This window comes from Annulohypoxylon maeteangense (assembly GCF_022496945.1).
Source record: "Annulohypoxylon maeteangense strain CBS 123835 unplaced genomic scaffold GGS22scaffold_24, whole genome shotgun sequence".
NCBI lineage: Eukaryota > Fungi > Ascomycota > Sordariomycetes > Xylariales > Hypoxylaceae > Annulohypoxylon > Annulohypoxylon maeteangense.
This window is the reverse complement of record NW_025953271.1, coordinates 273,457-300,323: the sequence shown is the minus strand read 5'-3', so window position 1 is coordinate 300,323 and position 26,867 is coordinate 273,457. Positions and strand designations below refer to the sequence as shown.

At 47.7% G+C, this 26,867-nt stretch overlaps 8 protein-coding genes across 8 annotated transcripts; 6 read left to right on the top strand and 2 right to left on the bottom strand.

Moving 5' to 3' along the window:
* The first annotated feature begins 561 nt into the window (after window positions 1-561).
* On the top strand, window positions 562-3,348 carry GGS22DRAFT_174508 (serine hydroxymethyltransferase). Its single transcript, XM_047963100.1, has 5 exons — window positions 562-618; window positions 685-1,199; window positions 1,263-1,413; window positions 1,470-1,607; window positions 1,689-3,348. Exons 2-5 carry the CDS (start codon window positions 1,065-1,067, stop codon window positions 2,828-2,830), a joined length of 1,566 nt encoding a protein of 521 aa, XP_047814513.1. The 5' UTR covers window positions 562-618; window positions 685-1,064; the 3' UTR covers window positions 2,831-3,348.
* A 6,892-nt stretch (window positions 3,349-10,240) lies between these two features.
* GGS22DRAFT_81812 (HAD-superfamily hydrolase) lies at window positions 10,241-12,232 on the top strand. Its single transcript, XM_047968183.1, has 2 exons — window positions 10,241-10,864; window positions 10,929-12,232. Exons 1-2 carry the CDS (start codon window positions 10,509-10,511, stop codon window positions 11,935-11,937), a joined length of 1,365 nt encoding a protein of 454 aa, XP_047814512.1. The 5' UTR covers window positions 10,241-10,508; the 3' UTR covers window positions 11,938-12,232.
* An 820-nt stretch (window positions 12,233-13,052) lies between these two features.
* Window positions 13,053-14,350, bottom strand: GGS22DRAFT_81814 (3-oxoacyl-reductase). The gene has a single exon (XM_047968184.1). It carries the CDS (start codon window positions 13,981-13,983, stop codon window positions 13,099-13,101), a length of 885 nt encoding a protein of 294 aa, XP_047814511.1. The 5' UTR covers window positions 13,984-14,350; the 3' UTR covers window positions 13,053-13,098.
* Window positions 14,351-14,800: 450 nt separating this feature from the next.
* On the bottom strand, window positions 14,801-15,653 carry GGS22DRAFT_174495 (uncharacterized protein). Its single transcript, XM_047963098.1, has one exon. It carries the CDS (start codon window positions 15,100-15,102, stop codon window positions 14,887-14,889), a length of 216 nt encoding a protein of 71 aa, XP_047814510.1. The 5' UTR covers window positions 15,103-15,653; the 3' UTR covers window positions 14,801-14,886.
* Window positions 15,325-17,234, top strand: GGS22DRAFT_81805 (enolase C-terminal domain-like protein). The gene is made up of 4 exons (XM_047968182.1): window positions 15,325-15,615; window positions 15,695-15,728; window positions 15,808-15,956; window positions 16,108-17,234. The coding sequence occupies exons 1-4, from the start codon at window positions 15,546-15,548 to the stop codon at window positions 17,136-17,138; spliced, it is 1,284 nt and encodes a 427-aa protein (XP_047814509.1). The 5' UTR covers window positions 15,325-15,545; the 3' UTR covers window positions 17,139-17,234.
* A 1,674-nt stretch (window positions 17,235-18,908) lies between these two features.
* On the top strand, window positions 18,909-22,348 carry GGS22DRAFT_81781 (putative C6 transcription factor). Its single transcript, XM_047968181.1, has 3 exons — window positions 18,909-19,358; window positions 19,750-19,774; window positions 19,879-22,348. The coding sequence occupies exons 1-3, from the start codon at window positions 19,168-19,170 to the stop codon at window positions 22,213-22,215; spliced, it is 2,553 nt and encodes an 850-aa protein (XP_047814508.1). The 5' UTR covers window positions 18,909-19,167; the 3' UTR covers window positions 22,216-22,348.
* Window positions 22,349-23,348: 1,000 nt separating this feature from the next.
* On the top strand, window positions 23,349-24,328 carry GGS22DRAFT_174490 (uncharacterized protein). The gene is made up of 2 exons (XM_047963097.1): window positions 23,349-23,741; window positions 23,810-24,328. The coding sequence occupies exons 1-2, from the start codon at window positions 23,605-23,607 to the stop codon at window positions 24,147-24,149; spliced, it is 477 nt and encodes a 158-aa protein (XP_047814507.1). The 5' UTR covers window positions 23,349-23,604; the 3' UTR covers window positions 24,150-24,328.
* Window positions 24,329-25,076: 748 nt separating this feature from the next.
* GGS22DRAFT_193052 (GroES-like protein) lies at window positions 25,077-26,643 on the top strand (the record flags this gene model as incomplete). The annotated part of the gene is made up of 4 exons (XM_047965340.1): window positions 25,077-25,329; window positions 25,406-26,082; window positions 26,157-26,306; window positions 26,365-26,643. 4 exons carry the CDS (start codon window positions 25,077-25,079, stop codon window positions 26,641-26,643), a joined length of 1,359 nt encoding a protein of 452 aa, XP_047814506.1.
* Window positions 26,644-26,867: the final 224 nt, after the last annotated feature.

Sequence of the window (26,867 nt, the reverse complement as noted above, 5' to 3'; positions counted from 1 at the left end):
GTCTGAATAGCATCAACGACGGCTGTAGACAAACAAGCCATCCAGATAGTTGTATAGATATCCCTTCTATCCTTAGTAATTCAATTTTCTAATCCAGGTTTCTGTTGAACTGAAATTAAATCGCTATTGAGATATGTGTGTAACTATAGATGCCAAAGGGGAAAATAGAATGAAGCAAGATAATATAATATGAGATATCAAAAATATCAGCAAGATCAACTATGTTGGATCAGATTTCTTCAAATTGTCTCGTTTAAGGTGGTGAGGTGCCGCCCGAGACATATCAACATGCTCCCGCTGAAATACTCGTGAGAGTAAACAACGGAATCCGAATTTGATTAATTGAAGCGGAGCTCGTCACGCCCAATTTAGTTGATACAGAAGAAGAAGAAGAAGAAAAAAAGGGAAGAAATTTGGGCAAGCTCGGATTTCATATCACAGCATGTTACGCGGTCACGTGAAAACTATACTAGATTAGGGATTGAGGTGTGCGATTAGGTTAGAGAGTTCCCCGCCTTCCTCAGCTTTGTCCTGTTCTGTCATTCAAATCATTCAAATCAACTTTGAAGACCCCGCCTTCGGAGCAGATAGAGTTCGGAGTAACTAGGAAGCAGCTTAGTAGGTAGTGAAAAGATTGAAGCTTCCAAATGGTGAGCTCACGATAGGCTGATTATTTCCTATCAGCCCAGACTTTTGGTCAATTGATCCCGCTTTCTTTAGATACTCCGCAAAAGGTGAGGGAAGCAAACACCCTAAAGCCGACTACGCTTTTGCGAAATAAAGAAAACTTAAGAAAGCGTCACTTCATTTAATAATAATACAATTTATTTTCATCATTATGAAGATATAGAGGTTTTTTTTTTTTTTTTGTACATATTCAGTGTGGTGGGATATTCTGTAAACGACGAATCTAGAAATCTGCGCCAATCTGCGCTACGCTACTTATTACTCGACACTCGATACACGATACACGATACACGATATTCGATATTTGATATTCGACATTCGACATTGGTCATTTCATAGACGACGGTAATTGACGAGGCTTCATCGATCAATTCACCATGTCTCTACCCGCTCTCGCCTTACGAGGCACCTCTCGTGCTATCCGATCTTTACCGAGGTGGCCAATGTCAAGAACAGTCCAATGTGTATCGAGGAGGGCTCAATCGTCTTCTAAGTTAGATGTCCAACAACGAGTACGCCACTCACAGTCGCGCACCTAAGTATAATATCGAGGTTATACTAATTCGCCTGCGCAGTTGCTCTCAGCTCGTCTTCAAGAAGCCGATCCCGCCGTATTTGATATTATCGAAAAAGAGAAGACCCGACAGAAGCATTTTATCAATCTTATCCCATCCGAAAACTTCACCTCCCAAGCCGTCCTTGATGCGTTAGGCAGCCCAATGCAAAGTACGAAGAGAGATTACGATGATTATGTAACGTGTCCAAGCTAACCGTCCGACCAGACAAATACTCGGAGGGTTATCCAGGAGCGAGGTATTACGCAGGCAATGAGTTCATCGATCAGTCGGAAAGGTTATGTCAGCAAAGAGCGCTGGAGACATTTGGCTTGGATGAGAAGGAATGGGGAGTCAATGTCCAACGTGAGTTATTCTATCTATACGAATGACAATTATACTGTCGTGCAATATAGCTAACGATCAGGGATTTGTTACGACGAACAGCGCTATCTGGTGCTCCCGCGAATCTATACGTCTACTCTGCCCTAATGGATACCCACGATCGACTCATGGGATTGGATCTGCCTCACGGAGGTCACCTTTCCCACGGATACCAAACTCCCACCAAGAAGATTTCCGCCGTGTCCAAGTATTTTGAGACGGTTCCGTATAGGTTAAACGAAGAGACGGGTTTGATCGACTACGAGAAGTTAGACGAGCTCGCGCAACTTTACCGACCCAAGATCATCGTTGCCGGCGCAAGCGCTTACAGTAGATTTATCGACTACAAGGCCATCAAGGAGACATGCGATAAGGTGAACGCGTACCTGGTCGCCGATATCGCCCACATCTCCGGTCTCCTCGCGGCCAAGGTCATCCCTAGCCCCTTTAGCTTCGCGGATATCGTAACAACTACGAGCCACAAGAGTTTACGAGGTCCCCGGGGTGCCATGATCTTCTTTAGGAAGGGTGTAAGGAAAGTTAACCCCAAGACAAAGCAAGAGATATTATATAATCTAGAGAACCCCATAAACAACTCGGTGTTCCCGGGTCACCAAGGCGGTCCTCACAACCACACTATCACAGCACTAGCTGTCGCGTTGAAACAGGCCCAGACATCTGAATTCCGAACCTACCAGGAACAGGTCCTTGCCAACGCCCAAGCCCTTGCGAATCGGTTGGGAGCGTCCAAAGCCAATGGGGGTCTCGGATACGAAATCGTGAGCGGCGGCACGGACAACCACCTTGTCCTCGTAGACCTGAAGCCCCAAGGCGTCGACGGCGCCCGAGTCGAGCGAGTGCTAGAGGTCGTGGGCGTAGCCAGCAACAAGAATACGGTGCCCGGTGACAAATCGGCGATGGTACCAGGTGGTCTGCGCATAGGCACGCCGGCGATGACAACGCGCGGTTTCACAGAGAGCGACTTTGTTAGGGTAGCTGACATCATCGATCGCGCCGTGACAATCGCGTCCAGGGTGGATAAGGCGGCTCGCAACGCCGCAAAGGAAAAAGACGAAAAATACAAATTAAAATTCTTCTTCGACTTCCTTGGCACCGGCGAGGAAGATCCGGAAATTGTACAGCTACGCGCAGAGGTTTCGGACTGGGTAGGAACGTACCCTCTCCCTTGGGATGAGAAGCAATGACGTCGAGGTGCATTTTCGAGGTCGTAGCCGTGGCAGGGCGAGGGAATCTTTTGATATGAAAAAAAAGACTAACTATAAAGATTCAAATTTAAGATATTGGGGGGGTGGCATACTATTCTTCATCTTGTCTCCCTTTTGTGACGCAGCAGTCGGGCTCCTCAACCCCCTCACCAGACCCCCCGGTCATCGAGCAAGGCGGGCGACATGGCGACGTGGGCGGCTAGGCACGTATGGTATGACATGACATGCGGGAAGGGTAGCATTGGGGAGTTCTCGGATGGCTTCCGCATACAAACATAAAGAGGTTGGAAACCCTCGGGCTTTTTCGTGATGGCCTCATTCGCATCATTTGGTTTCAACAACAGCATTTCAACATTGCAGATCTCGTCTCCCTTTCGCTCGGCGGTGCATCGCACGTCACGTCGCACGAAAGTTCGGTAGACGGAGACCGGTGGATATTATTTTCTCTGCTTACTGCTGGTATGGGAAAGGAGCTTTTTTTTTTTTTTTTTTTTTTTTTTTTCCCTCCAAAAATTAAACTTATTTGGGGATTTCATCTTCCTCGTAAATGAGAGCGAATTAAAAAAGTTGAAAATATCTACTGGCTATTAAAACTTGCTTGTGATAAAAGACGGGAGGGAGATGAGGTCATCACGGTTACAGCTGCTGCAACGACATAAAGCTTCACTCCCTCAACTAGGTACCTACTCAGTCGTGAGTGCATTGTGGCTGGTGGTTCAAATATTGGTGATAGGTAAATAGTTAAAGATGGGAGATACTGCATATAGTACGATATAGTAATGTCGTGCTTACTTTGGGTTAAGGTAGGTCCTAGGGTCTATTCAAGGGAATGTCTGCTTTGGGTCCTCATGCGAATAGCATCCATGGATCCTATAAGTTACAAACTTGAGGATCCGTATACAAATATTAGGTACCTTAGGTAAGTAGCTGATGTATCTAGTGACTTACATAGTATACACGTATGTGAGTACTTACTTACGCAACAATAGCCGTATACTGCAAATTTCAAATAGTTCGGACGGAGGCGGGCGATATCTACTGTAGAGACACGGATCCAAATCGAGAGTCTGGTTCTCGTTAATAATTCGTCGAGGCATGGACAAGGTATTTGGAGGATTCTGGAAGGACACCGTTATAGTTGTAGTTTGATATTTGGATAACTAGGTACCTACCTACCTACCTACCTACCTATGCAGGATGTTACCACAATACCACTTGACGCTATATTGATGTGACTATTAGGAAGTCTAAACTTAGAGATTCTATAACTACCACGACGTTATACAAAACAGATAGTCAGTCTAGATTATGCAGGTTTAATCAAACGTCAGATTATGGTCTCCGAGTTGCTGAGAAGGGGCATGGAATAAGCGGTCCTACAACCCCCATATGGAGAATATCCATGGACCGATGCTGAGAGTTAGGTATAGAGAATGTTTTTCATGGTCCTTGTTTCTACCTAGTAGAATTACAGCGTTCGCCGTTACTGTTACCTCTACTGATTCTACCGGTAAGCGTCTTACCACCAAGGCAATATCTGGTTAATTGAACTAATTCGCATTCAACTACCCCGTTGCGCGTTTCCCGTTGCTCGTATGCCGGTACCGTCACTTATCATACTAGGTACTAGGTACCAGGCAGCTACCTAGGTAATTGTTGGTGTCGCAACCGTTGTTACGTACAGTTTAGTTTGCTTGGTTCCGAGGTCGACGGCATGAATCTGTCATCCCCAACCGTTCATCACTAAAATGGTTGAAAAGGAGAAGTCGTTGATTGATAGGTGATGACTCAGATGTACGTACAATGTACATGTATGCGTACATGTGCCCCAACCCAGGAATAGGAAAAGAGGGACGGTGCAACGGGTAGATCAGGGTGGATCGGCATCGTGTTAGTTGGCAGATGGTTCGTCTGCTGCTTCAGGTCCGCGGATGGTGTGGCGGCTCTGCGGAAAAAGGTTTTTCTGCGAAGAGCGGAATGCGACTTGGACGACGACGAGTTCACATAGCTGAGTGTCGATAGTAGCGACGATGGATCGACGGGTGTTGGAGGACGCGAGGGACGATGACGATCTTATACCTTATCGTATCGCCATGTGGCATCATAACAGGGAACGAGCAAACTCGCCGCTATATCGTTCAGGATCATTATACTACGTAGCATCTTTAGCACGTTTAATACCATTATTGTTACTTGATAGCTGATAGCATTTGCCTCTATTCAAGGTTGCCAAGACAATCAACTCTGGGTTCGAGTACGAGTTCGGTTCGGTCGATTCCTGCGATTGGATGAATTAGTTGGTGTTAGCTGACTAGGTACATGAAAGCAAGGGGGGAAAGTCAGAGTCATCCTTTCGGATCGATGGAGGAATGATTAATCCATCTGATCCACGTATTTATCACAGGAGAACCACTTTCGGAACCAGAGAAAGATGAAAAAAAAAAAGATTCGAGAGAAATAAGACATCATTTGTATGAGCGCCGTCCTCCGCCTGCCAAGAAGCAATTCAAACCGCGCTACGGCACCGTACGGCGATGTAGTCGTCATCAAGCAGGAAGCCACACATCGATGGATGCTTCGAGGCGGGTAATTTTACAGCGTAGAGCTTTCACATGTGTCGGAAAATATGACTGGAGGAAATCTGGTGAGACCCTCACCCTGCCTTACCCTAGTTTCGAACGCATATTATATCCACACACACTCCGTCGTTAGTTCCCCTTATCTTATGGTATACATACATGGTAAATCGTAAATCGTAAATCGACGGAATAACGAATCGACGATTGGATATTAAATAGGTACATCCATTCAATAGAACACCGCCTGGTGGATTCTCTTTCAGCCCTTGCCCCGCCAAGTCCGCTTCATCATCAAACATCAATTGTCATCATCTGTAGTTGCCTGATAAGACTACTCCGTTTCAAAACTTCCTCGTATGACAAAGTGTCGCGTATGATGGGTCGCTGACGACGGTTATACGTTTATTTCAATTGTGGAATCGAATTTACTGCGTATAGGTACCTAAGGTATTTGACCCCTTTATCTTCAAGGGCTCAGATAAGTGTACGCTATTTGTTTCGGACGTCATCATGCATGATAGGTGGCATTCCGCAATTCGAGTAGGTTTTGATGCGGCATGGCAACATTGAACGCCGCATGCTTACCTCTACCTCTAGGTACCTAGCTAGAATATCGAAGACCCCAGAAACGGAATAGGATAGTTAGATCCAATGAAGATTGAGTTTATGGCACGCATCATCACCTTAACACGATTCAAGAATAGCTTCCCGTGCTTTTAATTTACCTCAACCGGTCGTTTAGTCTTACATCTCTTTAGAGAAGCATGCACATTGCCTCATGTGATAGACTGAGTATCGTATTAGGCAATATATAGATAGCCCGGTAAGGCAATGCATTCTCATGGGTTCAGACCGTCGGAGGCATATGACAATCTAGGTCCTAGGCCCCCTCGACTCGTAAAGTTCCATTCGTATGAATCGAATGTACAATACCTACATAGAGCTACTGTGCTATGCAGCTATGTAATAGGTATTATATGTTGTCATATTTCGACAGCGACGGCAAGCGACGGTTATTGATGTCTCGGTGGAATCACCCGTCCCCCTCATCTTTGAGGGTGGCTATGCTGACAGCAATCATCGAGATATCCAACCATTATACCCACAACTATCAAGAAATATGGGATGTCAATATTAAACTAGACAAGGGACCAAGGGACACAAGGAACACAAGGAGAACAATGGGGCTCGTAGAATTTTAGACTTGACATTAACGTACCTAACCGTTTATAGCAATCCGTAAGGGTCGGTTGTTTTCAACACCTTGAATCATGTGCTTTCCCTTTATGACTTCCCTGTTTCAGACAACGCTAATAACTTAGTAATAAGCAATCATCGATCTTTGTGCGCTCGTGGACTTCTCTCCCCAAGATGATCAGCAATTTTGCATGCTAATAGTGGGTTCATACTGCGCTGAGAAGGACGGCAGTGCCTATCAGATACTCAAGACGAACCCAACGGCCGCCCGTCCGGTGCTTAGAGGCAGAAAACGTCTGGGGAAATCGTGGACTCGCCAGAACGATGGGTCCGGGGGAGGAGCAAAATATCTGGGTAACGACACGCACGTCGATGGATGTCTTGCGACGATCACCTTGCTTATTCGAGGGGCTTTCTGATCAAGCCGTTGTTTTGCTAATGGTATAATAAATCTCGAATTCGTACACGAATCCCCTAGTGTCTTAAACCAGTTAGATGTTAGACACCTAAGGGTCCTAGACATTAGCATCCGAATCGAAGATAACGTATCTACATACCTGTCAGGCATATGCCGTCGACTCTCACCGCAACTCTCACATTATCTACCTACCTAGCAGACGTACATGTAGCTAATGTACCTAGGTAGCTAACTCGGTCTCGAAGGTACACCTGTCTCTCTGGACATGTACAAGTTAGAGAAGAGATACTTCAATGTAGGTACCTAGAATCCTAGATAGGATACTGGACAGTCATGTAGCCAGGTTGCTATGCTGCTAGGATCGAAAAGATTTCATTGTTACCTGTCTAACATTAGATCTTTCAGGTTTCAATGGGGAGATACATCCGGAAAGGGAAGATGTTCCTTTCCGTCATAACCGCCGCTGAAGCACCGTCTAACAGGCTGATTGTCCCGTCTCTTACCCCAAGAGGTTATCCGTAGTCTGGACTATATCGAATATTTCGACTTTATAGTGAAAGGTGGATTTATAAATGGATCTCCAGGGGCATCGAGTCTTAAAAAGATAGAGGGGTTTCTGCCCAGACAGCCAGATGCACATGTGGGGGCCATCAATTTGGGGGAGAGGGGGGGGGAAGGTTCAGGGGAGGGGCACTAAGCACGGACCCAACTTACCTAAATGGGCCAGTACGTACTTTAAGGAGGAGGGGTTTTATCTGGGCGTAAAGAGGCGTATCGGCCAAAGACTGGTTAATGTGCCGAGTGGTGCAAAGGACTGGAGGGTTAAAAACACCGAACTAAACAGGCATAACATTGAACATAAAAATATTTTAAACAGTCCCCATATAAAACCCACCTTTTGGAGGCGCTTGACGTCAGAGCCTCTGCGGCTGTTCCGACTTCTACTCTTCGCCAATTCGTTAACCGCTAAACAACCGACCTTCAACTTTTCATCAATCATCCAATCATCCAATCAACTCGTTTCGTTTGTCCTATCTTTCTCCGACTATGCGAACTTGTACCCCTTCTCTAACCGCTCCGTCGTACCAGATCTATCTCATTTAGCTCACAAGGTACTTTGTAAACGCGCTCTTTCATTCTCTCAGGCCTATTAGGCATGTAAGACGCCCTAAGAAAGCATTGCAACATACAGACAGCATATAACATATAACATACAACATACAACCTGGAACACCCAAAACGCCCAGAAGCCTGGCTTCTCGGTCCGATCTATCAGAGATCCTTGCTTTGGACATGACATGGCTGATGCCTTTCAAGTTGTGTAACGAGGAAAAGCAACACAAAAACGGCGGATCAAGACGGGTTGATACGTTGTCGACAATTCTTAACCATATTTTGTTGGTATAATGTACCAAAATACTAGACTACTAGAATGGTGGCATATCGGCAACCCAACGCAGCCAACGTCGACTTCGATGCTATCCTGAGTCGTTCTATATTACGGCCCGAGTCAAAAAAAAAAAAAAAAAAGCACCGCCGCCGTCAATCTTTCTAGCTTCAAGCGAAGAGTTACCTAACACGTGCTTCAAGCGCCAAACCAAGTTGGTCGCTTGCTTACCTCGACCAGATTCAAGGCCTATTTTGAGTGACAGATCTCCTTCGAGGCATTTCTGCAAGTCCTGTAGAAATTTCTTCACGGACCTTATGCTACCCGAATACCTATGTATCAGCCAGGCCTGAATAATTATTCCGATGACAGCCCGTCGGGCGGGCTCGTTTTTTTTTTCTTTATTTTTTCTTTCTTTTTAGGAAATACGGCAGGGATACGCCACACGCGGGTCGAATCAGCCAGAGAATCTCTACGCCCAATCATGACCCTTGTCATTTTCTAGCAGCAACAGGCACCCTCTGGAAATATCGAAGAAGCATGATTACATCTTTGTACAGTATGAAAACCAGATCTTCGCATCAAGTCCAGATAGATAGCACTGCTAAACGCGGCGTCCTACGTAATCGATCATATCCCTTTTAGGCCACGGCATCATCCACACCTGACGAGGCTAGCATTACTGGCTCTGCACACGACGAAGACTTGTCGGGTTGGTCGATGCTCTCGAGGTGTGACAAGACTCGGCCTTGCTTGGTTCGGCAGCCCAAGCGAATAATAGAGGTTTATGGAGACCCTGATTTTCGATATATGCTAGGTTAGTAACCGGGTCCGACCCCTCATTGGCGAATCCTCCTTACGGCATAATACCTGGATACCTGGATACCTGGATACATACGTGCGTACTGTATTCGTATGGGATATCACAGTACCGACAATCTCATCCGTTACCTTTCTACCTCTCTGCCTCTCCTACGGGCGTGGTCCATGCAAAGAACGGATGCCCTGCCCAGCTGCCTTTAGACGAACTACGGAGAGATTCTCGTACCTAGTCAAGGGACCCCCTGGATCATGGCTCAGCTAGACAATGATGCGCAGTTCATCGATGCGCCAAATGCGCCAGAAGCCGAGACACAGGGTCAACGTCGACGTTACAGATCACTAACCAGTGAAGCACCCACAAGGCTGACGTTAACGTGAACAGCATTCAGATTATAATTTGAAGTCCGCTTTATCTATCTGGTTTAGCATCAACAAGAAAATACCTAGGTACGTCAATTTCCATTGGCTTCGCGCGCTCAGCGACTCAATTTTTCTTTTTTTTTTTTTTTTCCTCTTCTTTTGTCCTGTCTGCCTGTGTAAAACACCTGGTAAGCGATAACCGAACTTGTTTGCCTTTCCACCAGTATACCTCTCTTGAATCTTTACACATGCCTAAGTAGGTCATGTAGGGGTATACTACTACTATATTCGCTAGCCCTGCAAGGTAGTATAGGGCCGGACCCACACTGCAAGCGTACTCCCCCATCCACATTGCCATTACATAGGATTACATAGTACATGGACATCATTGACCCACGGACGGTACAAGTGTACAAAGAGTTACTAGATCGGTGGAAAGATGTAGACACACATCATTGTATCATTGTACATGTATAGTATTATCCACTTATTCCCAACGCCCTCCTTGACATCCTTTGACACTATACGTAGTCTTCCTTCTTTGTTGATGCTGTTTAATGACGGTATCGATGTATTTTCTGTTTACCTCTCTCGAAGTACCAAATAGAACCACTCTTCTCCATATTCCATACGTATTAGGTCGGTTTATGTAAAGATATATATATACCCTCTCCCGGCCTTCAATATGAACTTAACTCTCTCCCCTTTAACTTTCAGACCAACATCTTATCACGAGTCCGAGTGTTCTTGGATTGGATATATATCACTTCAAGACATCTTGTGCAACGGCGACTAAAATCCCTCTGGCTGGTCCCCTCTAAGTTATCACAACTACTTATTTGCTTTTATATCGCGTGTCGAGTTCGATCATTACCATTCACTTCAACATCAACCATGTCTCTAGAACCCCAGCAACCTACCTTCCACCGCGGCAGCTTTGCCGACGAGATCGAGACAGCGAGAACTGATCTCTCTCGCAAGCTGCTTGTCGGTGAGTCCTCATCCAGGAGCCCGTCCGAGTCAGAGACCGCTCCGTCTCTCAGCCCCACTGCCAGCGCCACTCCGTCGAGCCCGGAGTCCGATGGGGCCGTCTCACCTATCTCCCCTCCTGTCGACGACGAACTTGTTGCAGACAGCTTCGCCTTCGCCTTCGATATCGATGGCGTCTTAGTTAGAGGTGGCCGACCCATCCCCGAGGCTATCCAAGCCATGAAGGCCCTTAACGGCGAGAATGAATATGGAATCAAGGTGTAAGTGGCTTATATCTCTTACGTACTGCGTCTCAAATACCGAATGAAATATTGACTGAAATAGTCCCTACATTTTCCTAACCAATGGCGGTGGTAAAACTGAGGCCGAACGTTGTGGCGACCTATCCCGCCAGCTGGACATTGAGATCTCTCCAGCTCAATTCATCTGTGGCCACACACCAATGTCTGAGATGGCTACCAAGTACAATACGGTGCTAGTTGTCGGTGGTGAGGGTGAGAAATGCCGTACCGTCGCCCAGGGATACGGCTTCAAAGACGTTGTCACTCCCGGCGACATCATCAAGGCTGACGCTGCCACTACACCATTCCGCAAGTTAACCCCCGAAGAGCATCGCAACTCTAAGGAACGAGATTTCAGCAAGGTCACCATCGAGGCAATTTTCGTTTTTGCCGACTCTCGTGACTGGGCCGGTGACTTGCAAATCATCCTCGACTTAGCCATGTCCAAAGGTGGCCGTATCGGTACCCTCTCCGAGACCTTCGATGAGGGCCCACCGATCTACTTCTCTCACAACGACGTCGTCTGGTCGGCTGCCCATGACAATGTCCGTCTCGGCATGGGCGCGCTCCGAGGTATTGTCGAATACACCTTTAAGGAAGTCACCAAGGGCAAGACCCTGGAGACCCATGCTTTCGGCAAACCCCAGATCGGGACCTTTGAATTCGCTACCCGGTTGCTCAAGCGATGGCGCAAGAATGAGCACGGACTCAACGCTCCCCCGAACACGGTGTATTTCGTCGGCGACACGCCCGAGAGCGATATCCGGGGCACCAACCAGTACAACGAGAAAGCCGAAAACGACTGGTATAGCATTCTGGTCAAGACCGGTGTCTACCAGGATGGTACTGAACCGGCTTACAAGCCTCGTGTTACCGTCAATACCGTGCTAGATGCTGTGAACCACGGCATTGAGCGCGAGATGGAGCGACGAAAAATGAAGGCCCAAAGAAAGCCCCGCTTGGTCGATATGCCCAAGTTGACCTTGGAAGAGGCTCAAGATCTTGCCGTCTTCAGCCCCGCTGAGGAGCGTCCTCTTGAGCTTACAGCATGATTTATACGATATTACGACTGTTATATTTTAGATGTTTTCATGATACCATATTTTTTCCATTCCCAAATTTTACCACATTCTATTACTATTCACTACATTACACTCTTCACGCATGGGATCATGCGGTAGTAAGGGCATTCGTTCGGGCATTATTAGGATTTTTGTAGTATCAGGATGGGGGTCTGTCTCATTAAATAATGTTGGATATTGTTGCATTTTACGGCGTTCTTGATAAAACTGCTATATTTAAGCTCAATTTATATGAAGCTATTTTCATCGATTATATATTCTCATTAACATACATCGCTGTGCCGTTACTTATTATGCACCTCAATAATACACTAAGGCTACCTAGCATTGTTTTACCATCTTAACTCGTCATATTGACATTTCTAATCTTGCTGCATTCCTCAGTGTGCAAGCAAGTTCTAAATACACACACTCCTACTGTTGGTTATTTTTTACACGTGGAATAGTACTAACTAATCGATGAGTACCTACATAATATTCACCAACAAGGCCACGTTACCGACCCCCACAGCATCGACAAATGCATCCACCATACATCACAATACTGCCACCTCCCGACCCAGCCGACCCTACCTTTAAGCCTCACATTAAAGAGTAATATATTTCAGCTCTCGGATCAGCCCATTTCACGCCCGCGTGTCTGCACCTCCCACTCGCCTATTAGCACGTCTCACTACCCACGTCGTATTCGCCACCTCGATCGCCCGAATCAGGCACGTCGGCTGTCACTCTGTCCCCTTTCTCCGCGTGGGGAACGCTTTTTTCGTTAGCGGGCTGAAGTGTGGTCGCCTTATTCAACGACGACTAAGGTAGGTAGGTAGGTAGGTAGGTAGGTAGGTACCAAAGCTGCCAAACTGCCATCTATCTAGGGCGGGGTATGGTCGGGTATGCACCGTCCGTTCCGTGGGCTGTTAGCAGGGTCGGGGTAGGGGTAAAGGGGTCAAAGGGGCCGGATTCCCGAAGATGGATGGATGGTTGGCTGAGTCGAGCTGACCGGTTTGCTTGTCGGTGTCGCCTTGTTGGAGTATCTACCAAGTAGGCAAGTAGGGTAGGTAGGTACCTATGCAGTTCTCATCTACATAGGTAAGTAGATAGTAAGGTAGGTTAGGTACAACAGACTATCACCAAGAATCACTGCAGATTCACAAACAAACCCCCATCGACCAACAGCTGCGCACCCGTCACGTATCCGCTCAGCTCGTCGCAGGCGAGGAAGACGGCCGGACCCGCCATATCGCGCGGGTCTCCCGTCCGACCCAGCGGGATGCGGCCCTCCATATAGGCACGCTTGGTGTCGTCAGCGAGATCTTCATCATTGAGCTGCGTGCGGATCGTCCCCGGAAGAAGCGCATTGCATCGAATGCCATGGCTGCCGAGAGCCACGGCGCAGCTCTGCATCAGCGATAGCACGCCCGCTTTCGTGGGCGTGTAGTGCGTCTGCTCGCCGCCGCCTACGAGGGCAGATATAGAGGATAGCGCTATTATCGACCCACGGTGGACTTGCGGGGAGTAGGAGGACGGGGCTGGAGCGGAGAATGGAGAGGGGGTTGTGGTTGTGGGGAAGGGTGGTTGAGAGGCCATTTGTCGCGCTGCGGCTTGGACAACGTAGAATGCGCCGTCGAGGTTCGTGCGTACGGTCTTGCTGAATAGATCCCCCGTCAATGTTAGGAACTCGGCGAATTGGCATATCCCCGCGTTGCTCACACATATGTCGAGACGGCCGAAGAGGGAGACGGCGCGGGCGACGAGGGCGGGACCCGTGGTTGGGTGGGAGACGTCGCCGGGGATGTGGTCGAGGGTTCCTATTGTCAGGCCCTCGAGAGGGGAAAGGGCTTTGAGTGATGCGGCTTCGGAGATGAGGGACTCGAGGTGCGCCGCGTCGCTGGCGAGGCCGAGGTGGTTTACGACCACGTTGCAGCCTTGTCGGATGTACTCGAGGGCGATGGCGCGACCGATGCCGGTGGTTCCGCCTGTTATGATGGCGGTTTTGCCTGCTAGGAGGTTTATCGCGGGCATTTTGAAGATTGTGGTAACTATGGATTGTCGTCTTCTCTCTTCTCTTCTCTTCTCCTCTCTATGTGTATGGATATGGATAGATATGGTGTTTAATTCTGTCGTCTGGGTCAAGGGTCGAGAGGCGACGGTCGGTAGGAGGAATTGGAAGGTGAAGATTCACTCGGTAGAGGTTAGGACCGGGATTCAATGTCGTCGTCGTTTAAGAACTTGAACGAGGTGTGACAGATGCAGGGCAAGGGCGTCGACGCTATGCTCTGTACCTGGCTAGATTCAGGGCTCTATGCACTCTATAGCGGGGTAGGTAGCTTTGGGTCTTGGTTGGCATGTGACGGAAGACTGCTATTCGTCGTCGTGTTTACTCAATAGGTCTTCTTGAATAGAAGAGTAGTATACGGAGTCGACTTTCCTACGTCAGATGATATATGAACCGTAGGAATTCATATGCCCACGACCAATTCCACGATCTCCAACTCTGCTAGGTAATCATTCTACGCTTTGCCTGTGACGCTATCGACCTTGGCACGTACGATTAGCACATAACCCCACGATCTCGGTGCAATGTTCAGCGAGATTTTACGCTCGGGACTGAGCTCTAAAGACGCATGGATCCGCCTCGGCATTCTCTAGACTCTTTTTTTGGAGATATGGGCGCACAGTAGGACCGGGAAGACATTCGTATACTGTCATATACGTGTTCATTTCCCTCTAAAGCCTGCTGTGGACCTGTTGTTAATTATCTCATCACATAATAACATCATAGCATCATAACATCATAACATCATTACATCGTAGAGTAGTGCGTTTCCTTATCGCTCATCCTCACTTTAGTATTAGTGGAAATATTGCCAATCCGTCGCGGGGTATACACGGCGTACTACCTCACGTCTAGAACAGACGCCTCACTTATATGGATTGTCGACCTATAGAACGAGCTAATATGCATCCTGTACGTAGGATAACGCAGGATAGTATCGACCTGCAGAATATTATTGACCTCGTGACTTGGACCTGGTACGATAAACCCGGAAGCTCAAGGGCCCCCCCCTTGACTAAGTGAACTAAGTGAACTAAGTGAACGAAGGGTCTTCGTAAGGCTTGAGACCGGCGTCCCTTAGTCATTGTCGGGGGATTGGCTACCGATACACGTACTACTAACTAGAACGAATAATCCGTATGCCAATCATCCGTTGAAGAAGCGTCTGTTGGGACGAATGCAAGGAGCTAGGACGGCTTTCCATGGCTATCCCAGGAACCACCCCACTGCCCTGACGGATCTCCTCGGTCTTTGTGGTCCTTTCGTCAGAAGCACAGGGGAGGTCGTTGTCCGGGAAGCCGAGCTTGACGCTGGTGCCTTGTGTCTCCCTATGCGTATTAATACTCCGGTCACGACGTGTCTTAGATCCTGAGTGGTGTTTGTCATTATAGCTCTTGCCGCCTCTGCCGATCCGACTCTATCCCCTCTTCGTCTTTTCCACTACCTATTAGGTCTAAGTCTGGTCGTCGATATAAATAGAAGAAATAACATAGAAAAAACGGTATATCCATAAGACGAAGTGATCAAAATGGCTTCGGCGAGGCAGTTTCCCACCATTAAAGCTGTCCGATCATTTGTGATTGGTGGTGTAGGCTCAGGTATGCAACCAGTTTGGGGGGAAGAGATTGAGTCGGGGAGGCGGGGGATGATGAATCGAAGCTAACTAACTCGATCTAGGTGGTGACTATCACAATGTTAAAGGTGGCCATTGGTACGTCTCTTAAGTTTTACAGTCATCCGGGTGGACAACCTTGAGACGGCGATGCTAATTAATAAATGTGGGATCACAGGCTGATCGATACGGATATCTCGACACCTTGCTCTATCTGGGACCAATATAAGAAATCGAGAACTAGCTGGGGTATCAACGTCTTAGGTTCATTTCTTATCGAGATCGAGGCTAGCGATGGCACTGTAGGCTTTGCGACGGGCTTTGGCGGTACGAAGACATTCCTCAGTCGATCAACTATCCGTGTTTAGCATCGACGATATACCGAAAATGAGCAAAAATGAACAAAAATGAACAAAAATGAACAAAAATGAACAAAAATGAACAAAAATGAATACTAATATATAGACTTCTCATATAGGCCCACCGGCTTGCTGGATTGTTCACAAGCACTTCGAGAGATTCCTTATCGGGGCCGATCCCAGAAATACGAATCTACTTTTCGAGCAGATGTACCGAGCTTCTATGTTCTACGGCCGTAAGGGATTGCCGATAGCCATCATCTCGGTCATCGACCTGGCTCTATGGGATTTGATAGGAAAGCTGAGAAATGAGCCGGTATATAAGCTTATCGGCGGTGCCGCGAGGGAGCGCATAGACTTCTATTGTACGGGACCGGAGCCGGTAGCGGCTAAGGAGATGGGATTCTGGGGCGCCAAGGTGCCTTTACCCTATTGCCCTGCCGACGGCCACGAGGGTCTGAGGAAGAACATCGAGTTCCTTCGCAAGCACAGAGAAAGCGTAGGGCCAGACTTCCCTATCATGGTCGACTGTTATATGAGCTTGAACGTGCCGTATACTATCGAAATCGCGGAGAAGTGTAAGAGCTTGGACATCAACTGGTGGGAGGAGTGTTTAAGCCCGGACGACACGGACGGCTTCGAACAAATCAAGCGAGCCCACCCTACCCTCAAGTTCACGACAGGAGAGCATGAATATTCGAGGTACGGATTCCGTAAGTTGATTGAGGGCCGTAACCTGGACATCATCCAACCGGATGTTATGTGGTTGGGTGGCATGACGGAACTGCTGAAGGTATCCGCGATGGCTGCGGCGTACGACATTCCCGTGGTGCCTCACGCGAGCGGCCCTTACAGCTACCACTTTGTCATCTCGCAGCCTAACACTCCCTTCCAGGAGTACCTGGCGAACTCCGCCGATGGAAAAAGTGTCCTTCCGGTGTTTGGCGACCTATTCCTCGACGAACCTATCCCGACTAAGGGTTATCTGACTTCGGCAGACCTTGACAAGCCCGGGTTCGGCCTCACATTGAACCCGGTGGCAAGGGCGAAATTGATTCCATCGGACTACCTTTTAAGTCCGCCGGCGGCCAACGCGCTGCAAACGGCGACGGGACTACCCGACTCGAAGACGGAAGAGAAGGCTACCTAGGCAGGCAGGCAGGCCTCTAGATCAGGTGACCGAAGGTGTAAAAGACCGAACCGGACGATTGCTACAGAATGCAAGCGTCTAACAAGAAAGCGCTCTCGTTGGAATGATCAGAATACCGAAATAGATGCTGAGTGCAGGAAGCACTCGAAAGCAGGAAGGCCAAGGAAGTATGTAAGTGAACAACCGGCAGATTAACAGAGGCAGTTCGTCCGGGGAACACTGCCGAGAATGGAACGGAATCCTAGGGTACGGAGAGTTGCCCGCCTAATGTAGCAGAGTAGTGGTCGGCTCGCATAGGATAGGATGGATAGGATGGATAGGGTGGATGAGATGGATGGTTCTATCGCATCGGGATTTTCCATGATACCTTAAGAATCTAAGGTATCCGTATTTACCTACCTAAGGCTAAGGTTACAGTAGCACAACTACTTGCCCTGACTAGCATGATTTTAGCTAGCATGATTAGCTAAGATGGCGACGATGCCGAATTGAAAGCAAGTCAGCATCAAAACTGATCGAATCTAGATTGACGTATTTTGGTATTTTGAGGCAATTACCATTAAGAAGATCAAGTTGGTCAACATTTCAAGGTTGAGTTCAATGTTAGGTAACAATTAAGATTTACATACATATTACATATGTTAGTATCCATCCATGTACCTAGTAGGTACTCTGTATAGAATACATGATACATGACGGAATCTGATCCGAACATAATATATTCGCGCACTAGTCCATATGGGGAACAATCCCTGTAAACGCCAAGGAGTAACCCCTGAACGGGAATATGTCATTGGTCTCCGCATAAGAACCTCCTCCACTCTGTGGCCCCCCCTTTTCATCTTTTTCTTCTCCCCAACTTTTTTTCCTTTTTCCTCCACGAAGTTGCATAACCACACCAACCACACCTCCGGACAATCCCAGCAATTCCAGCAATCCTAGACATTCCCCATGCACTGACTTTCCCCCGCAAATGGTGATAGCGATCCTTGGACCAGTAGCAAACGTGCTTCTTGTTTCCTAGGACGCTAGAGAAATGAAGAACCGGATATGATGCGAGTAGGTCACCACGAACCACGGCTTTCATTTTTCCCGGCCGTGTTCAATATCACCTGCTTGACCTTTTCCCACCGCTGTCACCTTCACCGTAATCACCAAGTTCCTCAGCTGGTTGTCTGGCTATCTGGCAATCTGCCAGTCCTGCAGTCTGGTTACCAGTATCAACCAGCCTTGGTAGCCTAGCCTTCGAGACAAACGGGAAGACATACAGACATACAGCCTACAGCCTACAGACAAGACCTACTTACATACCTACCTACCATATATGGCTCCGATATATGGATATAAATGGGGTTTACAGAGTACGTCTATCGTATAATCGTATCGGAACAGTAATGCCGCCCGGTCCTCTTCGGAAGCCATCCATCGTCGACCGATCTATCCATGCTTTTTCTTGGTACAGCGTGCTCTTCTTCCTCTTTTCTCTATAGCTCCATCGCGATGAATACATAGAACCATCTACTATATTATTATGCCCATTACCTACCTCCTACATAACTACTAGTCAGGTATTACGATAGCTGCGAATTACAAGCGCATGAGATTCCAATCACGAGTTTATGGAGCTCACAAGGAAATTTATTAGTACTATTTAGTTTCGAATATTAGCACCATTCGAGTCTTTTTTAGAATTTTATCTTGGCATAGTCATTTTTTAAATTCGGTTTTTTTCTCTCTTCAACTTTTCCCGTCTTCTCCCCCATAATCCACAATTTCCCGAGACCCTAAAAAAGACGTTCGAGACCTAAGGTCAAAGCCGAGGCAGAGCCAGCATTCAGCAAGGCCAGCAGCCAGCAACCAGGAGCCAGAAGGCCGAAAGCCCAGCCCCATTTCCATAGAAGACCTAACACCTAACACGGTGCTATCCTCTACTCAACATTAACCCGAGAAAAGACCCAAACTCGCGCGATGCTGTCGCGCACAAACCCCGAGTTGCAGAGGCCTAGAGTTTGTAATTGACACCGAGACAATGATGCAGGCCGTTGCTCAGTCTCAGAACGGACAGCAGCAAAACCACGTGTCGCTGCAAAGTAAACAGGAACCTGACAGCGACGACGGTAATAACGCACTGCAGAGCGGGGACGAGAATGATCAAGACGACGATCACGACAGCTCCGGCGCAGTGCGTAGCGGAAAACGCAAGAGACCGATCTCAGTTTCGTAAGTAATTGTACATCTTATTTTTTTTATTTTATTATTATTATTATTCTATTATCATCTTCTTATATATTGCCTACATCTCACACTGCATCGACATCTCACATATACATATGGTGTATCTCCATCTACATCCGTCTATTTATGCATCGGATGTAGATCAACGCTGTATTTGTATCATTGTGTTTTCATCCCGTTATCCCCCCCAATCTCCAATTCTCTTGACTATCACCGTCTGATCTTAGTCTCATCCCTCACCTCGCCTCCGCATTCTTACTCATCTGATCTAATCTCATTCCATCTCATATCATCTCATCATCCCATCAGTACATATCATAATCTACTTACTCTACCTAAAGTAAAAGACATATACTAACATTCCGAATATATAAAGCTGCGAAACGTGCAAACAGAGAAAGGTGCGTAATCCTCATGAACATGTATACATTCATCTACTTAATAGTCGATAATGACGAACTTATACTGCGTCGTCGTTGATTACTAATTACTGACAAGCATAAAGGTAAAATGCGATCGTGGACAGCCATCATGTGGTTGGTGCAGGCGGAACTCGGTCTTCTGCGAATATCGCGAACGCAAAAAGCCTGGGCTTAGAGCTGGCTATGGAAGAGAGCTGGAACAGAGGCTCGACAAGCTCGAAGAGATATTGAGGTCTCATTCCGAGATTTTACAGAGTTCCTTCGTCAACCACGCTCACCATAACGTCGCCCCGAGTGTGCGCAACAGTAACCCGAGCTTACCTAGCGACCACGGCACTCCGCGCGAACCTGCGCCGTTGTTTCGGCCTAACGATTCTATCAGGACCCCTCAGGCTGAGACTGCTCTGTTTTTACAGAAACCCTCGACGTTTCCTTCGTCGTCGCAGCATGTGGATTTCGGCATACCATCGTCGACTCCGTCTATGCATTCTATGCATGATGGCTTCCAACCGCAGATGCCAATGGCCGGCATCTCTCCTCCCAACCAACTAGGAAATAACCTTCAGCCAGGCCCAGCAGCTCAGGAGTATTATAATCAAGCCCAGCAGCAACAGCAGGTTCGGTCCCCGGCCCTGAACGGTCCCCAAGGCCAAACCGACCAAGACCTGCCTCCGTATGATCTGCTATATGCCCTAGTTGATTTATACTTCAAACATATCAATACCTGGTGTCCTATATTACACAGAAAGACCACGTTAGACTCATTGTTTGGGCCGTCTACATTGGACGATACTGACAAAGTACTTCTTCATTCCATCGTCGCTGCAACTTTGAGATATTCAACAGATCCGCGGCTCACGGAAGAGAAAAGGAGGCATTATCATGACGTCTCAAAACAGAGAGTCTTGCTCTATGGCATGGAGAACTCATCCGTTAAGGCATTACAGGCTCTGGTGATCCTAGCATTAGATTTATGTGGAAGTAGCAATGGTCCACCGGGTTGGAATATCATGGCTCTGATCACTCGTTCTGTCGTTCAGTTGGGCTTAGCTGTTGAAAGTAATTCGCTTTCCGTGTCGCCTAACTATGCGTCGATATACACCCTGAGAGCTATGGTCCTACCAGAGCCGAAAGATTTTATCGAAGAGGAGTCGAGGCGGAGACTGTTCTGGATGATATACCTCCTAGACCGATATGCGATGATCGCTACCGCATTCGACTTTGCACTCGGCGACAAGGAAATCGACCGGACGCTGCCTTGTCGGGATGACTTGTGGATTAAGAATCAAAAAGTTGAGACGAGATGGTTTCACACTCAAGGTCGTTCAGACCACCCGGATCATGATGTGAACAAACCGGAAAATCTAGGGGCTTTTTCGTACTACATCGAAATACTTGGCATACTTTCCAAGATCCACGAGTTCCTAAAGCAACCTGTCGACATCGGCGCATTGGGCGACGTCGAGCAATGGCAACTCCGATACAAAGAACTTGATAACCTTCTGGCGTCCTGGAAATTCGGACTTCCCGGCGAGTATGGTAACATGGCTAAATTGTTCCAACCTGGCGGTAGCAAGACGCTGAACTGCGGGTGGGTCATGCTGCATGCCACCTACCACACGGCTGTGATTCGTTTGCATTCGTCGGCGGCGTATCCAACCACCCGGTCGCCCATATTCACCCCGTCTTACAGCGCCAGCCAACGTTGCCTCGGGGCTGTGGAAAATATTGCGGCCCTCGGTGAATTTGTGGTACAGAATGGCATGCTGAACAAACTTGGCCCACCTTTCGCCTTCACATTATGGGTCGCTGCACGACTGCTGCTCGTTCACGGCTCAACAGTTGAACACAAGTTGGCGCCACAGATTGCCTTCCTGGTAGATACGCTCCGCGACATGGGTAGATACTGGCCCGTAGCGGGAAGATATTGCCAACTGCTCCAGAGGGTTCTTGACGAGCATAGCGATAGCGAGCGTGCCTCGGGCCAAACGGGAGAACGGATTACGCCGTCGTCGGTGAAGATTTTAGCAGACATGAGGAGAACCGCGTTCGATCTAGATTTCTTGATTAGTCGCCAACCCCGTGCTCTGGTCGGTGTGTCCAGCCGCCGACCAAGCGTGACTCCGGCACGAACTCCGGCGCCGAATGAGTTAGAATACCTTGATGTCTTTGACTTCTTCAACGTACCACGGCTACCATTCAGCCACGAGGCTTCTACGGCGCCACCAAACGCGAATGAGATGAATGCAGAGAACACGAGGACGAACAACGAAAATGGAAACGAGAACGGGAACGGGAACGGCAACAGTAACAGCAACGGCACCATAAACGGTACCAATGGAACAACAGCCAATGAATTTAATATCACAAATTTCATGGTCGATGCGAATAGCGACTGGCTCTTTAAGCAGCCGAATTAATTGTTTCTCTGTAACATTGTGGCCAATCTGGCCGTCGTTGTATCTCTTGCGACACCTAGGGGAATATACTTGGTGCTTTACAAAAAGATTTACCTACCTAGTAGTGATGGTCAGGTGAGAAAGGATCGCCTCGGCTTCATTTTGGGGAATACGAGAGTGAGGATTTGTACGTATATGACTTCAACACATCCCGAATTTCGGGGTGGTGATACTTGGATTACTAGAACTATGTTGGGAAATTGGAATCAAAAATCGGGCTGCTAAGGTCATTTGGGAGATATGTTCTTAGTCAGACGTTTAATTGCAAGTGAGGCAACGAAATCGGCACATAAACATGCTACCCCTGATGAAACTGACGAAATAAACGATGTTTCAAGGCCATTCGACAGCGGGTTCTGGGATCTACCGGCGGGGGATTGTAGATAGGGCAATAATATGCATGATATACCTGCTTATACAGTAGTATATTGTAGTATGCGGGTCAGGGGTCTAGATACCATGATATGATGTATGACTCTGGTCAAGTATTCGCCTTGTGATGGGACTGTTCCTGACATCTAACTCGTGGTTATATCTGCCATATGTTCTCATATGCTATTACTTAATACCTACTTAAGCCTACCAATTTGGGACTTGCTACTGAAAAGAGATTCGCGGATTGACGGGATTCCCGATGTAGTAGCAAACTCGCCATCTCTAGACCGTTGCCGATCTCTAATTTGATCGATATGGGAATGGTAAAAAGGGATCTTATTCGTCAGCAATCTATATGTTTGTCTCAATTTACGGTTCTATTTAAGTTACGATACCACCAACAAACAGCAAATAGCATCCGGATTACATGGCCGGCCTTACTTTCGGGCTGAGATGAAAGGTCGCGACGTTCATGCATGTACGTCATCCGCCATCAGTCAGCGCCTACGAGACCCTTGGGGGGCGAAATACGAGATGATCGCCTACCCGAATCGGGCTGATTGGGGTCGGCGGCCTTCAAAATCGCTACCGAAAATTGGCATGCAACGTCGTATCTGCCGTTGAGAGATACACGTTTTGAGACATCAAACACAGCCGACTTTGTTGCGACGGTGCCATACATTAGGTAGCTAATATGGGAGGGGGCTAGGGTAGCGAATAGCGACAAGGGATGTTTACAATATATAACATGACGATGTCGCCGTTTATAGTTGGTACAGGAAGAGAGAGTCCATGATATCACTCGTTATTCATTCCATCGCTATTTATTCCAACTCACATTAATATATTAATACCTACCCTACATACCCAGGTACCAAATAACACTCGCTTGAACTATCAAAACCAAAAGTCTTGATTTACTGTTTACCGCCCAAGGAAATAATAATTATTTACATATTATTCTCATCCGAAATCATGAAGTCCAACACCATCGCTGCCGCTCTCTTCACGGCATCCGCCGTCTCAGGCGCCGTCATGAAGCCCAGACAAGCGAACTCGTTCTCGGTGTCTAACTTCACCGCATCATGCATCCCGCACAGTCTTCTCTGCACGTAGGTCCCCCCCTTAATCGCTACCTACTTAATCTTACCCAGTCGCAACCCGTACTAACACCTCCCAGCTACGAATTCGCCGTAATAACAGACCCCACCACCGCTTCGCCCTCAGGCAACCCGTCCCCAGCGCAATGCAGCCTCATGCTGCAAGGTCCAGACTACCTGCCGCCGGTGCAGCTGACGGGGTGTGCGGACGCGGGCGCGTATTCGTGGGCAGTGGATGTTCTGAAGGAGGGCGGACTCACGCTCAGCGTCACGACGCCTCAGGACTCTCACACCAACTTCACCGGTTCTTACGCGGTTCCCGCTGAGCAGTTGGTTGCTGAGCAGCACGGTGCGGTTATCACGCAGAGGTATACCGGTCCGAGCGCGTTTGCTGTGCCGATTGGAGGGGGTGCGGCTTAGGCGGCGCGGTTTGAGCTAGATGAAGAGGAGATTGGTGGGAGTAAGGGGCCAGATAGATCATGAGAGTACGTAATAAGGGGAATAAATATTAGATGGCCTACGTAAAGAAAAGCAATATATTAATGAGTTAGGAGTTTATTGTCATAGACATTAGCGTAAATGTATTTGAATAAATCATATAGGGATTTAGAAAGCGGCGATTACCGTCTCGAAGTGAATAGGGGGTAGGTAGGTACTGAAACTTTCCATTCCACTCATCACCTTCATCATTTTCACGATGGGTAATGGCTCAGGGGAAGATTTCCCTGTCTTGATTAAAATATACAGGTAGGTAGGTATAGGTAGACACCTTCCAGAAAAATTAAGGGTTAGGGGTAGGGTTATGATTAAGGTTAGAGTTGGGGTTGGGGCTGGGGTTATGACGTATGACTGGCGGTCGGAGTTCTCAAATCATTAAACTCAGCTAAGATTTTCAAGACGAAAGCATCATCATTAATAACATGATCACTCAATGAGAATATCCTCTAATTATTTCACCAGACTTACCTGAAGCAATATTAATTAATTGCCTTGAGTTTACCAAGACCAATACCCGCTATTCCAGTCATGACGTAGATCAGTTCTTGGTGGCTTATTTCCCATATAACCTCAACGTCATACACTCGTAACAATATCCAGGTATAAACACACATTACCTAATCCTCATAGGTGGAATATTATCCGTGTTGATCTGATACCGATCGATTTAACTATGATGATGCTCTGATGTATGGCATTGTTGCCACGATGTCGTCGGCTCGTGTAACTTATTATAAGGGAATACATCCCTAGATTTGGTAGTTTAGTGAAGAAACATACATGCAAGCTACAGCAAAAGACGAGTAAACAAAACACCGTAAGTAACGAATAGAATACGGGATTATAAAGATGGCAACAACACAAGCGGCATACGGAGCTGAGAAGATTGTCGGTCACGATGGCAGCTCGATTACCGCGCAAGACATCACCCATCCAAATGGGGAGACAGGGAAGGACGAAACGATGAAGGCCTTATGTTGGATGGGAAAGAATAACGTTCAAGTCCTCGATGTCCCACGACCGAAGATCATCGAACCACAAGACGTGATCCTCAAAGTCACCGGCAGCACTGTCTGCGGCAGCGATTTACATCTATACCACGGTAAGCATCATCCCCTTAACACCAAACCAACCTACCTATAACCCGATCACACGTCCAAACTAACCCAACCTTCCAGGATCCGTTATCCAACTAAACAAAGGCGACATCCTCGGCCACGAATTCTGCGGCATCGTCGACGAAATCGGATCTTCCATTACCAAAGTCCGAAAAGGCAAGCGATACGTCGCATCCTTCCAAATCGCCTGCGGCTCCTGCTTCTTCTGCAACCAAAAGCTGTCCTCGCAATGCGAGAAGACGAACTCGAATACCACCGAGCGCGCTATGTACGGCGGCCAGACTGCAGGAATGTTCGGCTACTCGCATTTCTCGGGCGGGTTTGCCGGCGGGCAGGCCGAGTACGTGCGTGTGCCGCTGGGGGATGTGAATTTACTTGAGATACCCGATGATGTGCCCGACGAGAAGGCGCTGTATCTCAGTGATGTCCTGGCGACGAGTTATAACGCCGTGCACGATACGGCCGTGTACCCCGGCGACCAAGTCGCCATATTCGGGGCCGGGCCGATTGGGCAGATGGCGGGGATCTTTGCCGTTAAGGCTGGGGCTAGCAAGATCATTTTCGTCGATACGGAGCCGAGACTGAGCTTTATTGATGATCATTGGCCTAAGGCTCATGCGGATAAGCTGAAGCTTGTTGACTATAAGAAGTTGTCGTTTGGGGTGACGAATAAGCCTACTGTTGTTTCGAAGTTGAAGGATTTGTGCGGTGGGAGGGGTCCGGATGCTGCTATTGAGGTAAGTCATACACACGGGAAGTGTAGAATCGAGGGAATATGGCTAGGTATGAGTACTAATACGTTGTGATGTAGTGTGCCGCAGGAGAGTATGCCAAGGGTTGGATGCACTGGCTTGAGATATCGCTTGGTGCGGAAACGGACACGAGCGAAATCGTTAATGAGATGATCGAAGGTGTTCGAGCCTTTGGCCGGTGTGGTGTTACTGGAATTTACGTCGGTTATGTGAGTCCCTACCCCTCAAGACAATATCCTTCCCAATAAAATACGCTGACATGTTTAGACCAACCACTTCAACATCGGATCGCTTATGGAGAGAGGTATTCGGCTTATTGGCAACGGTCAAGCGCCCGTACACAAATACTGGGAGGAACTATTAAAGATGATACAAAGTGGCGAGCTTGACCCCTTACAAATGGTCTCACATCGTGTTCATGTTGAGGATTTGGCACAGGTATACCCCATGTTCGAGGAGCATGTCGATATGATGCAGAAGGTGTTCGTCGAGACCAAGTTCTCGTTACCGGCGTGTGAGGGTTCCCCTGTATTGACGAGATATTGATGTAAGGCGTTGAAGAGGGCGGCAATATGATAATGAGAACTTGATAATCATCGATGTAATATATCGGAAGATAAACACGTATGCTGTCGTATTTACGGCGCTCTGTTCAAAAGTTATGTGAACTTTCAACATGAGGGCTTCCGGTGACCCTATTAGGTATCTCTTGCGAAAGGCATGATTCCCTTCAGGCTGCAGCAATCGTACATCTACCGTGTCGGACTTCG

Coding starts and splice junctions, on each gene's coding strand:
- GGS22DRAFT_174495 (XM_047963098.1), bottom strand. CDS start 15,102: ATGACTAAGGGACGCCGGTCTCAAGCCTTACGAAGACCCTTCGTTCAC.
- GGS22DRAFT_174490 (XM_047963097.1), top strand. CDS start 23,605: ATGAAGTCCAACACCATCGCTGCCGCTCTCTTCACGGCATCCGCCGTC. Junction 23,742..23,809: donor CCGCACAGTCTTCTCTGCAC/GTAGGTCCCCCC, acceptor AACACCTCCCAG/CTACGAATTCGCCGTAATAA.
- GGS22DRAFT_81805 (XM_047968182.1), top strand. CDS start 15,546: ATGGCTTCGGCGAGGCAGTTTCCCACCATTAAAGCTGTCCGATCATTT. Junction 15,729..15,807: donor AATGTTAAAGGTGGCCATTG/GTACGTCTCTTA, acceptor GTGGGATCACAG/GCTGATCGATACGGATATCT. Junction 15,957..16,107: donor CTTTGCGACGGGCTTTGGCG/GTACGAAGACAT, acceptor CTTCTCATATAG/GCCCACCGGCTTGCTGGATT.
- GGS22DRAFT_81781 (XM_047968181.1), top strand. CDS start 19,168: ATGATGCAGGCCGTTGCTCAGTCTCAGAACGGACAGCAGCAAAACCAC. Junction 19,359..19,749: donor AAGAGACCGATCTCAGTTTC/GTAAGTAATTGT, acceptor GAATATATAAAG/CTGCGAAACGTGCAAACAGA. Junction 19,775..19,878: donor AAACGTGCAAACAGAGAAAG/GTGCGTAATCCT, acceptor ACAAGCATAAAG/GTAAAATGCGATCGTGGACA.
- GGS22DRAFT_174508 (XM_047963100.1), top strand. CDS start 1,065: ATGTCTCTACCCGCTCTCGCCTTACGAGGCACCTCTCGTGCTATCCGA. Junction 1,200..1,262: donor AGTTAGATGTCCAACAACGA/GTACGCCACTCA, acceptor TCGCCTGCGCAG/TTGCTCTCAGCTCGTCTTCA. Junction 1,414..1,469: donor GTTAGGCAGCCCAATGCAAA/GTACGAAGAGAG, acceptor CCGTCCGACCAG/ACAAATACTCGGAGGGTTAT.
- GGS22DRAFT_81812 (XM_047968183.1), top strand. CDS start 10,509: ATGTCTCTAGAACCCCAGCAACCTACCTTCCACCGCGGCAGCTTTGCC. Junction 10,865..10,928: donor AATGAATATGGAATCAAGGT/GTAAGTGGCTTA, acceptor TGACTGAAATAG/TCCCTACATTTTCCTAACCA.
- GGS22DRAFT_81814 (XM_047968184.1), bottom strand. CDS start 13,983: ATGCCCGCGATAAACCTCCTAGCAGGCAAAACCGCCATCATAACAGGC.